Source organism: Rousettus aegyptiacus, unplaced genomic scaffold (genome assembly GCF_014176215.1).
Source record: "Rousettus aegyptiacus isolate mRouAeg1 unplaced genomic scaffold, mRouAeg1.p scaffold_m13_p_13, whole genome shotgun sequence".
Taxonomy (NCBI): Eukaryota; Metazoa; Chordata; class Mammalia; order Chiroptera; family Pteropodidae; genus Rousettus; species Rousettus aegyptiacus.
Genome location: NW_023416288.1, coordinates 34,728,758 through 34,745,493, shown reverse-complemented (window position 1 = coordinate 34,745,493; position 16,736 = coordinate 34,728,758). Strand labels below are relative to the sequence as shown.

General features: G+C 38.8%; 1 protein-coding gene across 4 annotated transcripts in view; it reads left to right on the top strand.

Moving 5' to 3' along the window:
• SKAP2 (src kinase associated phosphoprotein 2) overlaps positions 1 to 8,115 on the top strand; it is a 151,284-nt gene extending 143,169 nt beyond the window's left edge. The window contains exons 12-13 of one of the 4 annotated variants that reach the window (XM_016135932.2): positions 5,185 to 5,286; positions 7,513 to 8,115. In XM_016135932.2, the coding sequence (XP_015991418.1) occupies positions 5,185 to 5,277 (93 nt within the window). In that variant the 3' untranslated portion in view covers positions 5,278 to 5,286; positions 7,513 to 8,115. Of the gene's footprint in view, positions 1 to 5,184; positions 5,287 to 5,660 lie in introns of all 4 variants that reach the window. The other 3 variants (XM_016135931.2, XM_016135930.2, XM_016135929.2) reach the window with 3 other exon arrangements.
• The last annotated feature ends 8,621 nt before the right edge of the window (positions 8,116 to 16,736 follow it).

The following is a 16,736-nucleotide window of genomic DNA, read 5'->3' as shown; positions in this document are numbered from 1 at the left end:
GGGTAGGGCACGCAGATTTAGCATAAGACATTGCCCTGATCTCAATGAGTTTGCGCTTTATTTTAGTCGAAAGGACAAAAGTACAGTACATAAAATCTACTGAGGAATAAATCCTCAGCTTGAAATGACAGACGTCGGTATAGATTAGATAATCAGAGGAAATTCATGGTGATGGGTAACTTGAGCTGGGTTTCAGTCTCTGGTGAGAGTTTGGGCGAGGGGGTGGGGAGCAGCAGGTGCAGAGGTAGGAGTGAGTGCAGTGGAGGAGGTTGCGCTGTGCAGGTCAGAGCAGCGAGAGAAGGTTGCCAGCAGGGTCAGGGAGAGCCAAGGTGAGGAGTTCACAGGTAATGCATTGAGGGGCTAGTCTAAGGAGCTGCTATCAGTTCTCGGAGGAGCAGAGCAACCTGACAAGGGCGGTTTCTGGGAAGCACAGAGAGGCAGAGCTCATGATGCAATAATCCAGGCTGCGGAGATGACGGCCTGAGCGGGCGTGGTGACGTTGGAACGGAGAGGAGCGGGCGACCCTGAGGACGGGTTAGCAGTCGTGTATTAGTTGGCGAAACACACTGAGTACCACGACCTGCCTTTACTGAGCCCAGCTGGATCTTTCTTTGCCTAACAGTATCTGTGAATCATCAGTTCGATCACTTTTTACGTATAGTACTGTAAATGTTGACAGGGTAGAAATTTGAATTAAGTGTTTCTTGATTCTGGAATATAAACTAAAATTTATTATAAGAATTAAATTCTTACTATCAGTTTGCTTACTTGTCCTTTGTCTTTCTTGCTTTAAAAATGGAATGCGCAGTGCAAGGAGAAAAAATAGTAATTCTTTGAATCAGAGTAACGCAAAGTCACACCTTAGTAGTAAATTATAAAGTAATAAGGTTGATTTCCATAAGCTACCAGGAGACTTAGTGTCTTCAAGCAGGTTCATGAATGGTGGTGTTCAGACATCATGGAGGACCTTGTCTGTCAGTTTTCTCATTTAACAGGTCAGGAGACTGATTGGAGCAGCAGATGTGTAGATAAAAATAGTAAAACACTGAGGCTGTCAAGTTCTCATACATTTTAAGAGAACCTTTGAGTGATGGATGTATGAGAAATGAAAGAGTTCTTATAAAATTTCTAATTGGAGCTAGTAAAAAGGAAAAGCCTGAAGAGGTAGCCTGGAAGAAAGTATTTCCACATTTTAAACCTTTGTCTAGTTTTTTGTACTATTACAATGTTTATAAATAATTTGAAAAATTGAAAATATCACAGCGAATAGTTGGAAGACAGATATATGTTTGAAAAACGGGCCCTTCTAACACCTGTTGCTTTCAAACAGATCGGTAACTAATTTCTGAAAGGGGCAGTACATCACAAAACCTTATTAGTGTTTCAAGTTTCTGTTAAGGCAGCATTCTTTTACCATATGGTTAGCAGAAAGTGGATTAACCTACTTGAAAAATGAGAATCGTGGTGCTGAAAAGGATTTAAGTAGTAAACGTTGGGGCCTTTTTTAAGTGTAAAATAACACACTGGCAGAGACAGAGGATTTAGTGAGTGAGTAAACATGGACATGTGTTTACTATTGTGTTGGAGAAAGTCCCCGTTTCACGTTATCAAAACTAGTCCTTTTTTCCTGCCTCATTACGTAATCGCTTTAATTTATTGCTTAATACCTATTAATTGAGGCCTAAAATTTTAACTACAAATAAAAGTGATTTTAATGGTATGAGAATTGAAAACAGAGGAGTTAAATCACCACCATTCAGAGCTGCTTTACGATTACTTTCTTCGATTATTGGGGAAGTTTTGCTCTTTTCCTTTGCATTTTGCCTTAAAGCCATCCATTTTGCAGAGATTGAATTTCCTTCGAGTACTATTTTTATACAATAAGCATCACTGCACCTCTGGATCTTGATAGCATTACTACGGGGGCAGAAAGAAGCTTTGTGTTAGTAATTGCCTAACATTGTCAGAAGCTGACTGCAGGCCCCTTCCTAGTGATAACAGAATAACCGCATAATGTAGCTTTATAGCACATGATTAATAGAAAATAATTACACGTCCTACAAAGGGATGCAATATTTCTTATAAATTGACTAGAATGGTTTCCTGTAGATTAAAGGACTCTTCATTATTTTATCAGTCCTCCTGAAGTACAGTCACTTGCCTATGTTAGCGTTTCAGTTGACGTTAAGAGCCGAATAGGGTGAGGGTTACCAGATGGCACGTCTTCTGTACCTGACGCTCACGGGCCGTAAAGATGACGGGAGGCTTCCTATCCTTGCAGAGATTTAGATGGCAGCCTGGCATGGTTTTGTCTCTTTATTTTTTGTTTATTAACAAGACCAGGTTTGAAGGCTGTTGTTTTTAATGACCCACCTGTGACGTTTAGAACAATTCCGTAATCAGTATGTGGACCGCAAGACATCAGTGTACGGATTGCATTATTTTCCACTGTAAGTAACATTTGTTTGGGGGAAAGCAAAGAAAGGCAGATTTTCTCCTCCAAAAGGCAACCTTGTATGATATTGAATCTTCAGGCCGAAGTTTAGAATCCTGTAGAATGCTGTACTCCAAGAAGCATGTTCATTCCAATTTATAGGCTGCAAATGGTTTAATTGGGATTCATGTTGCTCAAGAGGCTCGTACAGAGGATGGTAATAATAAAAGTAACAGCCTCTGTGTTTGCAGTCTTGTGGACGTCCTCCAGTGGCTGCAGCGTAAACCCATAAATTTGCCTACTAGATTTTTACCTCACTCTATTTTATCTTACCTCTTAATTCCACACAGGAGTATTATATGGAATTCTTTACGGATGTAAAGTAGTAAACATTCCGTTTTTTTAATTTTTTTTTTTTATTTTTACCCTTTTCTGATTTAAGCCTGTGATATTTTAGAATACTTTTATGAGGTGTTTATTTCATATGCTTTTCAATTATTTTAAATTAATTAAGTGAGGCATTTAAGATGATTTTAGTCTAAAACTTTTTTTTCCCTAGAATGTTACTTTGAAGGGATTTGTTTACAGCTGACTAAGCTCCTCCCTGCTGTTTACAACTGTGCTTCCTACTTAATGAATCTTACCAGTTACCGTCACGCAGAAGTCTCTCACGTGTGAAGCATGTCTTCGGTCCTTTGTTGAAGTGATTTGTTGGAAATCGATTTCTTAAATTTGGATGTGAGTCAGCATTCTGAGAATAACAGTCCCTTAAATGAGAGGACAGGCTATAACCAAGGCAGAATATTATAAAGTAATATGAACTTTCTGGTTTAAAATTTGAATCTAAACATTGAAACCTGGATTGCGGCCTCTTCTCTGCAAGCCGGTTTGGGTCACAATATGCCCTCTCATCGAATGTGTTCCGTGCCTTCTTTGGGTGACCAGTTCCTCCTTCCAGAGAATCAACTGGAAATCTTAGATTGGCGTTGGTAAGGAGCTTTCACACGTATGCTTACCCTATTAACCATCCAGTTTGAAATCTTAACAGTGTAAGTCTTTGGCCTCTGAAAGGTTAAATACATTTGTTTTGTTAAGCATTAGGCTCTGATTGTATTCATTGCCTTAAAAATTGAAAAGGGCAGTTTTATTAGGTACCTATTAGGATATAATGGTTGCTAATCTTAGCTTTCAGTAAGTTGGTATGTTCTTCTGATAAATATATCCTACATACATTTTACTCATCATCATTGAGTTCTGGGCATCAGACTATTTTCATTTCTTGGATAGTTTTGTCCACTAATTTACTTCATCAGTGAACTTTTAAACTTAAAATCTTGAACCCACTGCCTCGTAAGCCAGAGCTGTGCCCTAATTAGAACAAGTGCAGAATTAGCCTTTCTTCCCATTTTTCTTCCGCCTTATTCTTTTTAGTAAACCTAATTCTCATATATCTCACTGTTAAAAAAAACACTTATAGATTGTGATCCAATAGCCTCTGTATTGATAGACTGACTACATATCAATACACACATTAATATTGCTACATGTATACTGAATTATATGATTTTCCTTTCTGATCAGTAGCATGCTCATCAATTCAGATGTTAAGTCTGTGCCTGTATTAACTTTCTCACCCCGCACATAACTCAATATACATACGCACATTTATCTATGACTCAGATGTTGGACAATCATAGCCTATTGAATTACTTTGGGGATTGATTTTAAAAATTTATCTATATGAAAAATTAAATTTGGGTCCTACAGTGCTTTTGCAGAGTATTGCTTTTGAAAGATATTATTCTCGAAACTTGTAATTCATTTTATTTTGTTTGTATCTCAGTAAACATAAATAAATTTGAAATAAAAGTACATTAGTCAATGTGGCAGACACGCGAGACCGGTGACAGAGTGTTTGCGATACCCAGAGCATCGGCGCTGTCTGTCAGTGGAGGCAAAGGGGAGATGGAGATGCAGCTCATCTCACATCGCGGGGTAAAGGCAAGAGCGACGCATCCGTCACTCTTCCACAGCTGTGTGAAAATTTCACCTTTACAACTCGAGATACTTTTATTTCCTGTTGATCTTCACTGTGACAGTGGCTCTAACACCACCTTCCGATCCCTTCTACTCATCTTTAATGTAATGCAGTTTATGATCGATAAAAAGAACAATGAATATCTTAGGGGAAGCTTTTTCAAAGGAGCCCTTTTGTGAAGGGTTTTGTAAAGAAATATTTTTTTTGGTATTATTATTGTTTCCTTATTCTCTAACTTATCTGTTTAAAACGTCATATAGTAGATTTTCTTAAAGAAGGGCATACCTCTACATTCTAAATGATTTTCGGTCATATGAGTTTAGGAATTAAGTAGTTTACTGTGGGGAAAGAAAATTCTGTCTTTGCTCTAGATGATAAGCTTCTTGAAGGCAGAGATAGTATCCTAAGTGTCCTGGCTGTAACCTTGCTTCCTCCAGCACTGAGGAAGCATAGTTCTACTTACTAGGTTCTTATAAGTGTCTGTTGCCGTGTTCTACACTGAGTAAGAAACAGGCTTTGTCTTATACTTAATTTAAATCTTTGCCTAACAGCATTTTTAAAGTGTCCAGAAACAAAAGATTAAAATGTTTCAATTTGCATCTCAAGCTCTTGTAACTTTATAAAAAGAAACAACATTTCTAAGAAGTTGCATACAAATGACATTGTACTTTCACCAGTCTAAAGGTTAATATTGCATATTGTTTTCAATTAGGAATACAATAGATATGGCTGGTGGGTAGGAGAAATGAAGGGAGCCATTGGCTTGGTGCCGAAAGCCTACATAATGGAGATGTATGATATTTGAGAGTCCTGGGTAAGTACATTTTAATCCAATATTCTGTAATAGCTCATATGTTCTCTTGGTCTCTGCGTTACGAGTCTTTGCCTTTTTAAAAGTATTTGTAGTTTTCTGGAACACAGAGATTGTGCTCCCAAACCATTATCTTCTTTTTTTTTTTTTTTTAAAAAATGGTTTAATTTTAAAAATAACTTCATAGAATTTACTTTGGGAGTAAATAGATTATTTAGAGACAGTCCCTTTCATAATAGCCAGCTGTTATGCCAAACCTCTTCCTCTTTAGTAAAATACCACTTTTATGGCCTTTCTGAGGAACTAAATTGACAGAAGTTTGAGTAAGCATTCATTTTTCCTTGGCTAAAAAAAAAAAAAAGTATTTTTTTTCTAAGCAGGAAAAATCAACATTTCAATTGAAGAAAAAAATCATAATGCAACTTCCCTTTTCCGCCTGCAGAAAAGGAAGATTCTCCTGCTACTCTGCAGATGCTTTGGGTTTAGAATCTTCGTGAAAGCCCGAGTGACAGCTCATAACCTTTCTTTGTTTTGTTGAACATCATGTGTCTTTGCTATTTTATGCATTCATTGTAATATTCCTGGGATGTGAAATTAAGTGAAGGATATTCATGTAAATTAGATGCAAGCAGTAAAGTTATACCTGTTGCTATTTTGCAAAGAAATAATTGTAGTTTCTATTTACTCATTTGATTTGTGAAGAATTCAGCACTGTTTTATATGTACCACATAGTCACTGCTACTCCCAGTATGAGTTGTAATTTCTCTTAATATGGTAATTAGATATCAATTATTTTTGAGACTGTAATATGTAATTTCATAAAAATTTAAATTGAATATATCGTGCAAGTTTTTGGTAGATGCTACCTAAAGAAGAAGGCGTTAAAATTTTGCGGTTTATCTTATTATTTATTTTTCTCACAATAGTAACATGTTTTCATGAAAGAATTTTTACTGATTAGCAGATTTACCTTATGTTAAATATAGGTACAAGAAAGAAAAAAAATGATAGAATTGCAAGTGGCAGTTACTGTCACTTTCTGCATGTACAGACCAGAACCTTGGTTTGTGTAAAGCCCTGGGTCATTAATAAACACCCTCATCTGATGAAGGGCTTGCCAAAATTTTCTACCATAGTCTTAATTTAATAAAATAAAAAATTCATAAGAGACCCCATTCTCACTAATACAATGGCCCAAAGAATCTCAGTGTATTCCCAAAGTAAGAAGGCACGGCCCAGAGCGCTCTAATCCTGCCTGATCATGGCTGTGGTCTTACGGGCCCACCACAAACAGCGCGACCCCAGACGTGCGTCTCTGCTACACGTCTCAGAGCCACGAAAACAAAAGGAAGGCTCGGAGAGAAGGGCGTAGCGACCACAGCAGGCACACACACCCACAGGTGAGTGGAAAGGTAGCGTTAGCCTGACATTCGAGTTGTACACTGTGCTGCCTAGGCAAGATCTGCAAAATTATATCAATGCCTTCTTATGTATATTTGAGATCAAAGGTATTCTGAATGCCTATAAGGTACCAGTATGGCCTTAATATATATCAAAACGTACTGCTGAATGGATAAGTATTTGGAGTACACATCATCTCCTCATGCCGAATCCTTGATTAGTAGGTACGACCTTCATTGAACTTTTCAGATCTTTGCTTTATGAAGATAAAGAGTGTAACCACGCAAACAAGCTGATAAAATTTTAAAACCTCCATTATTAATATAGAACTACTGACTAGCAGTATTTCCGAGTGTATATTTTACCATGATTCCTTCAATACCATGATCATGTGATTTGAAATGTTAAAAAATACTAATTTTAGGGATTGTGGGCAAACTCTATACAAATTTGACATTATTGAGTTCAAGCGTTCAGAAATTAATTTGTGCGCTCGTTAATCTTTTCCTAATAACGAGCCATTGGAACAGATCGAAATCATCTTGGGAAAAAGCAAGATAAACGGAAATGAAGCTAATGGACTGGTTTGCAAAGCCTGAGAGGTTGCAAAGCAGAAGCAGTCGTAGGTTTCCACTGACAGTGTAGACTTGCTAGTTGGATGGAGACAGGTTTCCCGTTCCTGGCTTAAGTGAAGGTTTGAGCCCTGGGCCGGTAGATGGCAGCAGCTTTTCATTGCAAACCACGCCGCTTGGAGACCCCCTCCCCCACTCAGGCACAAACTCTCACAGCATGTAAAGCCCTGAGAACATTTCTGCCTCCTTTTACAGTTGATCCAGGAGAGGGAGTCCTTTGCCAACGGATGACCAACAATTCCAAGCCCGATAGTCTGTCTCTCTGTGGATGGCGACGATACAGAGATACAGTGTTAACTTCTGTCCAGAGCTCCTCTGGCCTTTGTTCTTTTTCTAACTTGCGTCTAGGAGGGAGATAGAAAAAGCAAACAAACGATTTAAAATTGGAGTGACAGGAAGAAGGATCATTACTTTCAGTTCATGACAACTTTGTGTTCATTTGGTGAAATCATTTGTGTACTACCAGAGAGAAACTTTTCTTGGCACCCTTGGCAATACATCACACACTCTTCAAGATCATAATAATATCATTAATGTGAATTTAAGCAACATGGCTTGTTAGGAAATATGCTAATCGCTATGTTCTCATTATGTTTGCTTAGTTTTATTTGTTTTTCTATGAACAGTTAGAGAGCTAATTTTTTTCAAAGGTGATTGTAAGTCATATTTTATATAGCATTTTGCTTGATTATTTGCTCTATACTGAATTCGTACTCTATTGCCATTAGATCTTACAATAATGTTCCACTCTGCAAATTTTTAAGGTTCAAATAAAGTTTAATTGTTTGCAAACTGTTATGATGCTAATAATTCAACAGCCTGCTGTGTTACTAATGAAATTACTTTGTTATGATTAATTTGGAAAATAGTGTGTTGATTGTAGTAATTAAGCACAACAAGGTGAAGTAAATGATTCTAATGCCATCTGGCCTCCAAACTGAATGAAGAAATGAAATAGGGCTGTCATCTGAATTTATTCAAAGAAGTAAGGATAGTACAAATGACTCGCATCGCTACAAGGATTTACACTTAACTACAGCTCACTCCGTTCCGTTTTTGCCACTTTGTCGTATATGTCACTTTCTTTTATGAAAAAGAATGCCATTTAGCCTAGCAATTGTTTTCAATACTTTATATTCTTTTAAGTTGATTATTTTTGCTTCGTGGTAATTTAATTACAGATAATGATATAAAGTATTATAGGATCATAGAAAATCACTTTTCAACCATCTGTAAGTGAAATCTATACATGTGGGTTGTTTTGTTTGTTTGTTTGTTTCCTTTGTTTTGTTGCTAGTGTACATAGCTTTTCATGAAGAGAAAAAATTCTATTCAGTTGTTTCTAAAATGTTTCTAGTCAAGACTCTCTCACAGTTCCTCTGATTTCTACTTTTTCTATACTTTCTCGTCTATCCTATTCCTACTCACTTCATAGAGTCTGGTACCTTCCAGGGTCATGATTAAAAACAGAACCCAGAACCGAGTTACATATTAAAGATCCAGATTTCAGTTCAGCCACTGTAAGAAAACTAGTCCTAACATACACGTTGTTTAAAAGCTTGAACTTCATCAATGAGACTGACTAAAGCATTGTAAGAATTTTTAAATCAGGTAAAGTACTTCTAAATTTCAGGTAAGCCGGTCGTTTGTATATCAGTTGTTGAATGGAACTATAGACACAAACTGTATAGATATCGCTTTTACTTCCCTTGAGTTCAGTAGGTTCAAGAATATTGAAAAGCAATTTATGTGGTAAAGAAGGAGGTATGGTAAAGGTTAAAACTTGACCAAACCATAGAAAACACAGCTTCACTCAGAGGTTGAAGGAATATAATTAATATATAAAACATAAAAACATTTGTTAAATTGGCCTAGTTTTGTTAGTAAAATCCTGAGTATTCTGAACTACAGAGAAACAAATAAATAGTATATTATTAAAGTGACTTTCTACAAACTTAACCTACACTCAAATGCATAATTTATGTAGTTGGTCATCTGAATTGGGGACAAGGACTTTGGGGACATCCTCAACTTCAGCCAACATAACTATCCACGGCCTTGTAGTTGAGTTCTTCTAGAATATCTGTTAGAACCGCTGATTGTGTAACATTTTGCTGTGATGAAGCACATATTTACAAAAGCATATGATCACAGTAACAGGGAATGACATTTCACTAATACTATGTTTAAGGGCCTTTTTCTGGTTTTCCCTAGTAGAATCTCCCTATCATTACTTGGTCGCAAACATATGATTTACCGCCAGCACGGTACGCCGGAGTAGATGGTGTGGATCCAGTGACTGTTTGTTAATGAGCTGATTTGGCGCCGCACAGTATCTCAAGACCTGAGATGTAAGAAGCACGTGACGTCCCTGCCTGGTAGGGAAAGTGCCTTCATCACTGGCTTTCTGACTCGACAACATTGTCTTAGTCGAAAAAATCAGTCCCCTCGACGGAGTCTTTAAAAGCAGTGTCGTTGTCCCCGTGATCCCTTCAACAAGTGGACTGAATTTGCGTGTTGGTAACTGAACCGAGTGCGATGGTGGAAAACAAGAAGGCTGAGTGTGGCAGCCAGTCCTTAGACATTCCCTCCTCCCTTCCTGTGTTCGGTGTTGTGGCTCTTTCAGGGGAAGGCACTGGCGACTCGGGCACCTTGGGGCAAGGCACCTACTTTCACTTCCCAGCTCGTCGCAATCGCTGCCGCCCCGGGTGCCACCTGGGCCACATCAGGTGCCTGTGACCTGGGAGCATTCCAGTTGCCACCTCGGATGGGTCAAAAAGGGATTCTGAAAATGGGAAGTTTCACAACCGTTGCCAAATCCAACCACAGTCCAACGTTTGTCTTTTTAAAAAGACCTTTGCTCCCTATTTCTTTCAAGTCGTATGTTTATGTTTACTTGAGTCCTGTGAGTCCCCAAGAAGACAGGAACCCCGAGTACAGAAAGCAGCCTGAGCCACACCAGTTCTCAGCGTAGGGCCGGAGGAGGATCACGCCAAAGAACTTGTGAATGCGCGTAGAGGCGTGAAAAAGAAATTGCCCCGAATGCCCGTCTCTTAAGAGCTTTCCTTCCTGTTGGAGCCTTGGGCAGTGTTTTTCTAGGTTTCTCTCTTCACCGTTTCCACCCTTTTCTGTGTTATTCACCATCACGCAGAGAGGTTATATAGAACACCGCTTACTGTTTTCTGTTTTCCGGCTTCAACTTTGTAATAGAAAAACATCACTCCCGCTGGAGTAGGAGCAAGTGCTTGAGCCTCTTATCTGGGGAGAAGGTCACACAGATACTCTTGGAGGAGAAAATTAATGGCACCACTGTATGCCAGTTAAAAATGACTTCTTTAGAGGAGGAGAAAATTCAACAAGTAAGCAGATTCCCATACACAGTCGCCCCCTCCCAGCTCCCCTGGGAGTCCATTTAGAAAACCTTGTGTTCTTTGACCGTCGTGTTGCAATGATGATAAGAATTCAGCTAAGACTGGTAATAGCAATAGCTAACATCGACTGTTTACTCGTCATGCTGGCCACCTGTCACTCAGTCTTCTCACAGCCCCGTGAGGTAAGTTCTGTGGTTTATCCCCATTTTCCTGATTAGGAAACAGGAGGTAAGTAATTTATCCCAAGGTCCAGGAGTAGTAAGTTACCCAGCCTCCCTCCCTTGCATTCAGGACCTTTCTGCCTTCCACTACTGCTTGATTCTTTGCATATAGTAGGCGCTCAAAGCTAATTGATATTCCTGTAAAATAGTCTAGAGCATGTGAATAGTTTGAGAACAGACAGCTGGATAGCTGGACAGCCGAATTTGCCCCACTTAGCAGTTAAAGTGACCATGATGGCTGTTTCAAATCCCAAGCAGCTAATCCACCATGGGGAAGAAACCCTAACGCAGGACCGTATCTACAAACTCCCAACATGGCCGAGAACGGGCGGGCGGTGCGGGCAGCGGAGAGTGGAGGGAGGACACCAGGCCGAAGGGGCTCTTTTCAGATGACCTTCTACTGTCCTCTCCAGCTCCTCAGCGTCAGGCCCAAGGACACAGACCCGCCAGGGAAGCCTTGGAGCGGACATGAAAACCGGCTGCCTCTGTCTCAAATAGTTTTCAGTTATATGGTGGTTTTTTGGGAGTGGACTTAAATTGTTTGTTTCACCAATTTAAAATATGATCGTTAAACTGTTCAGGCCTTTATAATCAGTGAGCAAACTGTAGTATAAAGCTTTTATAATTTAGTAACCAAGCGATGGCAGTGTCTGACATAAGACTTTGCTGAGATACAAATTTATTTAGGAACTTTTATTGGAACATCCGGCACTGAAGTGCGAGGTCTTATTCCTTGGGCTCCTACATGGTGCGTTGTACAGGGCTCCATACAAAAGCCTTCTGTTGTGTTTTGAACGAATCTTTTTTTAACATTCTTTTTGGAGCTCAGCGATTGGAGGCTGGTGGGGGCGAGAGCATGGGAGGTAAGAACTGATGTTCATACGCGGCTCCGGAGTTTAGCCAAAGGAGGGCTAACACTGAGCCCTGAAGTACGGGCTCTCTTCTATCCCAAAGAGGAGGACGTACTGAAGTTCAGGTTCCACACAGAATTTCGTTCTGTATCGGACTCTGAAATGTTTCTGTGCCTGGTGCTCAGAATGCCCGCTTCCAAAGGACAGGGCTTCCAAAGGGGGCAGATGACATGGCATTGTCCCGATCTTCAGCTGCCACCCAAGGAGACCTTGTTGGTGTACAATGACCTGTCCCACCCAGATGGATAGGTGACTCGTTCCTGATTCCCGGCTCTAGCGCCCGTGGTCTGGAGAATCCCCATCACTGTCTGCTTTCATGTCCTTCCTTCACCCTCCTCCTCCTCCATGGGCTTTCCCAAGGAGCTAAGTCATGTGAGGCATGAAACATACAGTTCTTAACACTCTGTGGAATTATCAGTATCAGTCATGCTCTCTGCTTTCTGTGAGCCCAGCAAAAGCAAGGGGCATAACTATGTGTTTACCCGATGATGTGCATCCCGAAGTGGAACCTCGCGGTGTGGTTATCTTGTGAATGCCTGTTGTTATCTGTTGCTCTGCTTCGGTCGGTCAGCAGATTTGCTTTATTCTTTATTATCGTCTCAGGGCTTGCCATTTCTCTTCCTATCTAATTAAATGATTCCATTTTGAATAATTACATTTAAGCACCAACCGTGTGCTAGGGGCATTTCAAACATAGAATTCGACAGTCTTTCCCAAACAGACTCAGCGTCTAAACAAAATAGACAGAACATTAACTCAGGGAAGGAGAACGGCCCCAGGTAGCCACCTCGGCGCAGTTCTCAGCAGGTTTAATCACCGGCAGTGTCCTCAGACATAACAGGAAAGGTTCTCTAATTTTGTCACACCAGAATCTAGGAGAATAGCTTGGAAACAAACTGGGAATCCTTTCGTATATACATATTTGAAGGTACAGAGAGAAGGGAAGGTTTTTTTCTGTGTTGGTTTAAATGAAAAAGTTGACTTCAGGAAAATTTCCAAAATGCTTGTAGCTACTGAATTAAGTAAGTGTGAGGGGAACCTAATTGTTGTGCGTGTCAATAATGTGAACGTCTTTTGCAGAGTCGCTGCCAATTATGGTAAAGCATAATTCTGGAAGCCGAGAGTGACCCCTACCCCTTTGGGAAAAAGGACTCTTTTTCTTCAGTGGGGGACAGAGTTGTCCCGGTGGTGTCCAGCCAGGACTGGGCAGCAGAAAGTCCACTGGAACTACAGCCAATCAAAATTCTAGTTTCGGCCCTATTGCGTCGTGCCCTGGAAAAAGCTATCGTTGCCTGCAAAATACCAGTGGTACTTGTTCTCTCTACCTCGCAGGGGGTAGTGAGGATCCAGCGAGATTATATTTTAGGTGACTTGAAAAGTCAGTGCTGTTAGACACAGCTTTTCTGCATCAGAAGATATGAGAACCGAAATGGAACAGTAAGTCAAAATTGAAGTTTCTCCTTCACACCAGAAACAAGCAAAGGGAAAAAAATTTTAACACTCAGCACTAATGTCATCCTGCTTGGAATAACGTTAAGGAGCTGTGGGTTTTTGTTATTTTATAATGAGAATTGATGTGAGTCATCCTAGAAGAAGTTGGGATTAAATTATCCTATAATCTTTAAACATTTTTGAATCAAGCCGCTGATCTCCAAGCTGTGGCCATTTTCTGTTAATGGAGAGTCCGATACCAGAGATGTTACTTCTGTCTGTAAATTTCAAAATAAACTTTTCCTTTGATATATGAAAGCATCAATCTGAATAACAGCCCTTGTTACATGTTGTCAGTAGTTGGACTCAGCTGAAATTTTTTTTTTTTGGAACAGATTCCCTAAAGGAAAATTTTTGTACAGATTCCCTTTGACCAATATGTACCCCTTTATGAACTGTTTCTTCCACATGGATATCTGTGTGTGTTTGTGAATACACACTTTGTGGTTAAACATTTTCTTCAGATGCATATCTAGAAATAAGACAATTTTATTGGATGGAATTAGCCTTGTAATATAGCACTAATCTCTGCGGTTTGTAAAAATATAGGGCTAGAATAAAGGATGAACCAGAATATTATGTGTAACCTTATTGCTTTAATGTTATAACTTTAGGCAAAGCTAATAAAAAATGCAAAGGACTCTTAAATAATTAAAATTATCTAAAAAATTGAGCATATTCCTTCAAATAATAATGGCTTTCATGATCTGACTTTTTAAAAAATTCATTTCTCATGTCTCGAATAACTTAGAAGTGTAGACATCAAAGTAAGTTTGAGTTTATTTAAGATTATTAATATATTTGTTACCATACAGCAGCTTTGAAGATTCCATTTTTTTAACCTAGCAATTATAATCTATAATGTTATGTAGCATATAATTCCAGTAACTTATTTGATAATGTCAATATGGTATAGAGTTCATTTTTAGCACTTCTCTTTAAAATAATGCTCTGTAATGTGATTCCTTGATTATTTTGAGCCATTAATTAATTTCATTAATGTTTTAAAATAGTCATATTGTGTCCCTGTTATTTGCTTTCTAAAATAAAAGCTGCTTTACCATCTTTTACTTTACAAGGAAATTATTACTTTTGTAATGTATTTTCATTGCTATACAAAGGACAGTAGTTGGAAGTGCAGTAAACTGTGGTAACTGAGATTAAAGTAAAAATCAGTCCATTTCTAAAACTTTTCTCTCTCTTCCTAAATGATTACAGTAGAGAATTTTGACTTCTAAGCATATCATTCCTTGCTTCCTCTGGTGCTGTGATTTATAGCAATAAACATTCTATATTGATTACTACTTAATTCTAATGGAAGTGTACTAAGGCTGGAAACACATTATAGCTTAGCATTTAGTGCCTTAATTTTTAAGCAGTTTTTAAATTTTAAAAATGGATAAAATTGCCCCAAATATGCCTGTTATTGGATCCCTATCATGCTATAAAATTATTCTCATTTCATATCTTTTCTAAAGATTGTTTTGTTCACATATTTTTCCTGGCACTTGACTGCTATGTCTACATAACTGAAAATCTGTTATTTTCATTTTAGCTCAGTTTGGAAATGTGAAAGCCATATCAGAGAAACACATTAAAGATTAGTATAGAAGCACAAAAAATTAATGGGAGAGTTAAATTTAGTCAACTTACTCAAATGTGCAATTTTGATCCATTAATCTGGTTTGAAACTGCTTAAGAGAACTATATCTCTCCAAACGAGGTTTTTCTCTTTCAAAATATATCGCGAAGAGGAAGTGCTCATCTAAAATAAACACTGTTTTTCTTTGAAGAAAAGAGTGAAGCAGAAGCTTCCCTAATACTCTACTATAATTTATTGCCGTTTACACACTAGGTATTAAAAGCTAGTTGTAGTATTAAAGACGGTCTCTCTAATGCTGCATATTAAGATCTACAATACGAGATTTATTTTCAAGCTATTTTGGGGCCATGAGGGAAGTTGTTTTCTTTATGAAGGGAATTCTGTATTTTACTTCATTATTCATAGTTTGGATTTTTTGGGTTTTTTGTTTGCTTCTGTAAATATAAAACGGAGAACGGGAGAACGGAGCTGGTTGGTTTTTTGCACCCTAATACAGTATGTCTTCCTAATGAACCCGCTGTGATGCCCAGCAAACGGCTCCCTGCAAATAAACGTGCGAGAAGTGATTTAGCCACAATGTCCAGACTGTGTAAACATCTAATTATTACAATAAAATTGTCAATAAATTTACATTACTGCTCCCTTTTCAAACGTTAACCAACTTTTTCTTCGCTTGATAAAAGAGCATAAATTGTATTTTTATGTGTTGCTGTTTTTGTTTTCATTACACTTCTTGCTGCACTCTAGACAAAAGACCTCAAGCCTTAATGCCCTGAGTTATTCCTGGGTGAAGAAAACTCCTACAGTTGTTTATTAATGTAATGTGCTGTGTTTCCTTTCACAGGGAGATGGCCTCGGAGCCTTCACAATCTGATCTTTAGTCACGGCATTTAAAAAAAAAAAAAAAAGCCATAAAGCCGGTATTGTAGTCACTGCAGCTTTAAGAGAGACACAAAGAATTAAGGCCTCTTATAACCCACTATTAGAATGGGAATTTAAGTTATATTAGAAGCGAAAGATGAGATGGTAAAATGCAATAATTTCCCTTAACAAAGATTACATCTAGTTTTCAGAATTATGATATCATGTCGAACATCATTGTGGAATAACCCCCCACACCCTGTATTTCTTATATAACTGGTACATTAACATTAGAAAAGCAGAGTGATATTGAATTCTAATGAGGTCTGGCCTATATGCTCTGCTAGGAGAAGAATGAGGATAATTCATTTGTATTCTACAAAGCGCTCAGAAATCCACGCGCATCCCTGTGGCTTCAGCGCGTGGCGCGGCTCATCTGTTCCTACCCGCGCGGGGGCGGCGGGGGGAGCGGGAGTCGCGTGGCGGGAGGGGCGCGCGGGCGGGGGGGGGGGGTCATTGCTTTGAACAGCATCTGAGCTGGGGAAGATAGTTAACCACTTTCCTGCTAGCTGTTTTTTTTTCTGATGACTATTTAATATGGTCGCGCTACGTATGCGTTCGCGTTACCTGCTCTGTTCAAGGGCCTTAAAAGCCATGATGCTTGTCGTGGTGACTACGCACCTCTGTAAAAGCCAAACAAAGAACAAGGAGTGAAATTCAGTGGGGCGGACGTGATTTCACCATCCTCGGTAAACATGTCGCTTTTAAGTAAACAATGAGATGACAGTGAGGTATTCGTTCATTAAAAAAAAAAAAATCAGAAAAATGCTCCATTTGATCTGATATTGGCTGTTCAGGAAAAAAAAAAAAACCGCATCCATTTGTGAGCCTTGCTGACATTCTGAGAAAACGGCCCATTTTGGAAAGTTATATTTAGCAAAACCAAGGAATGAAAGATTTG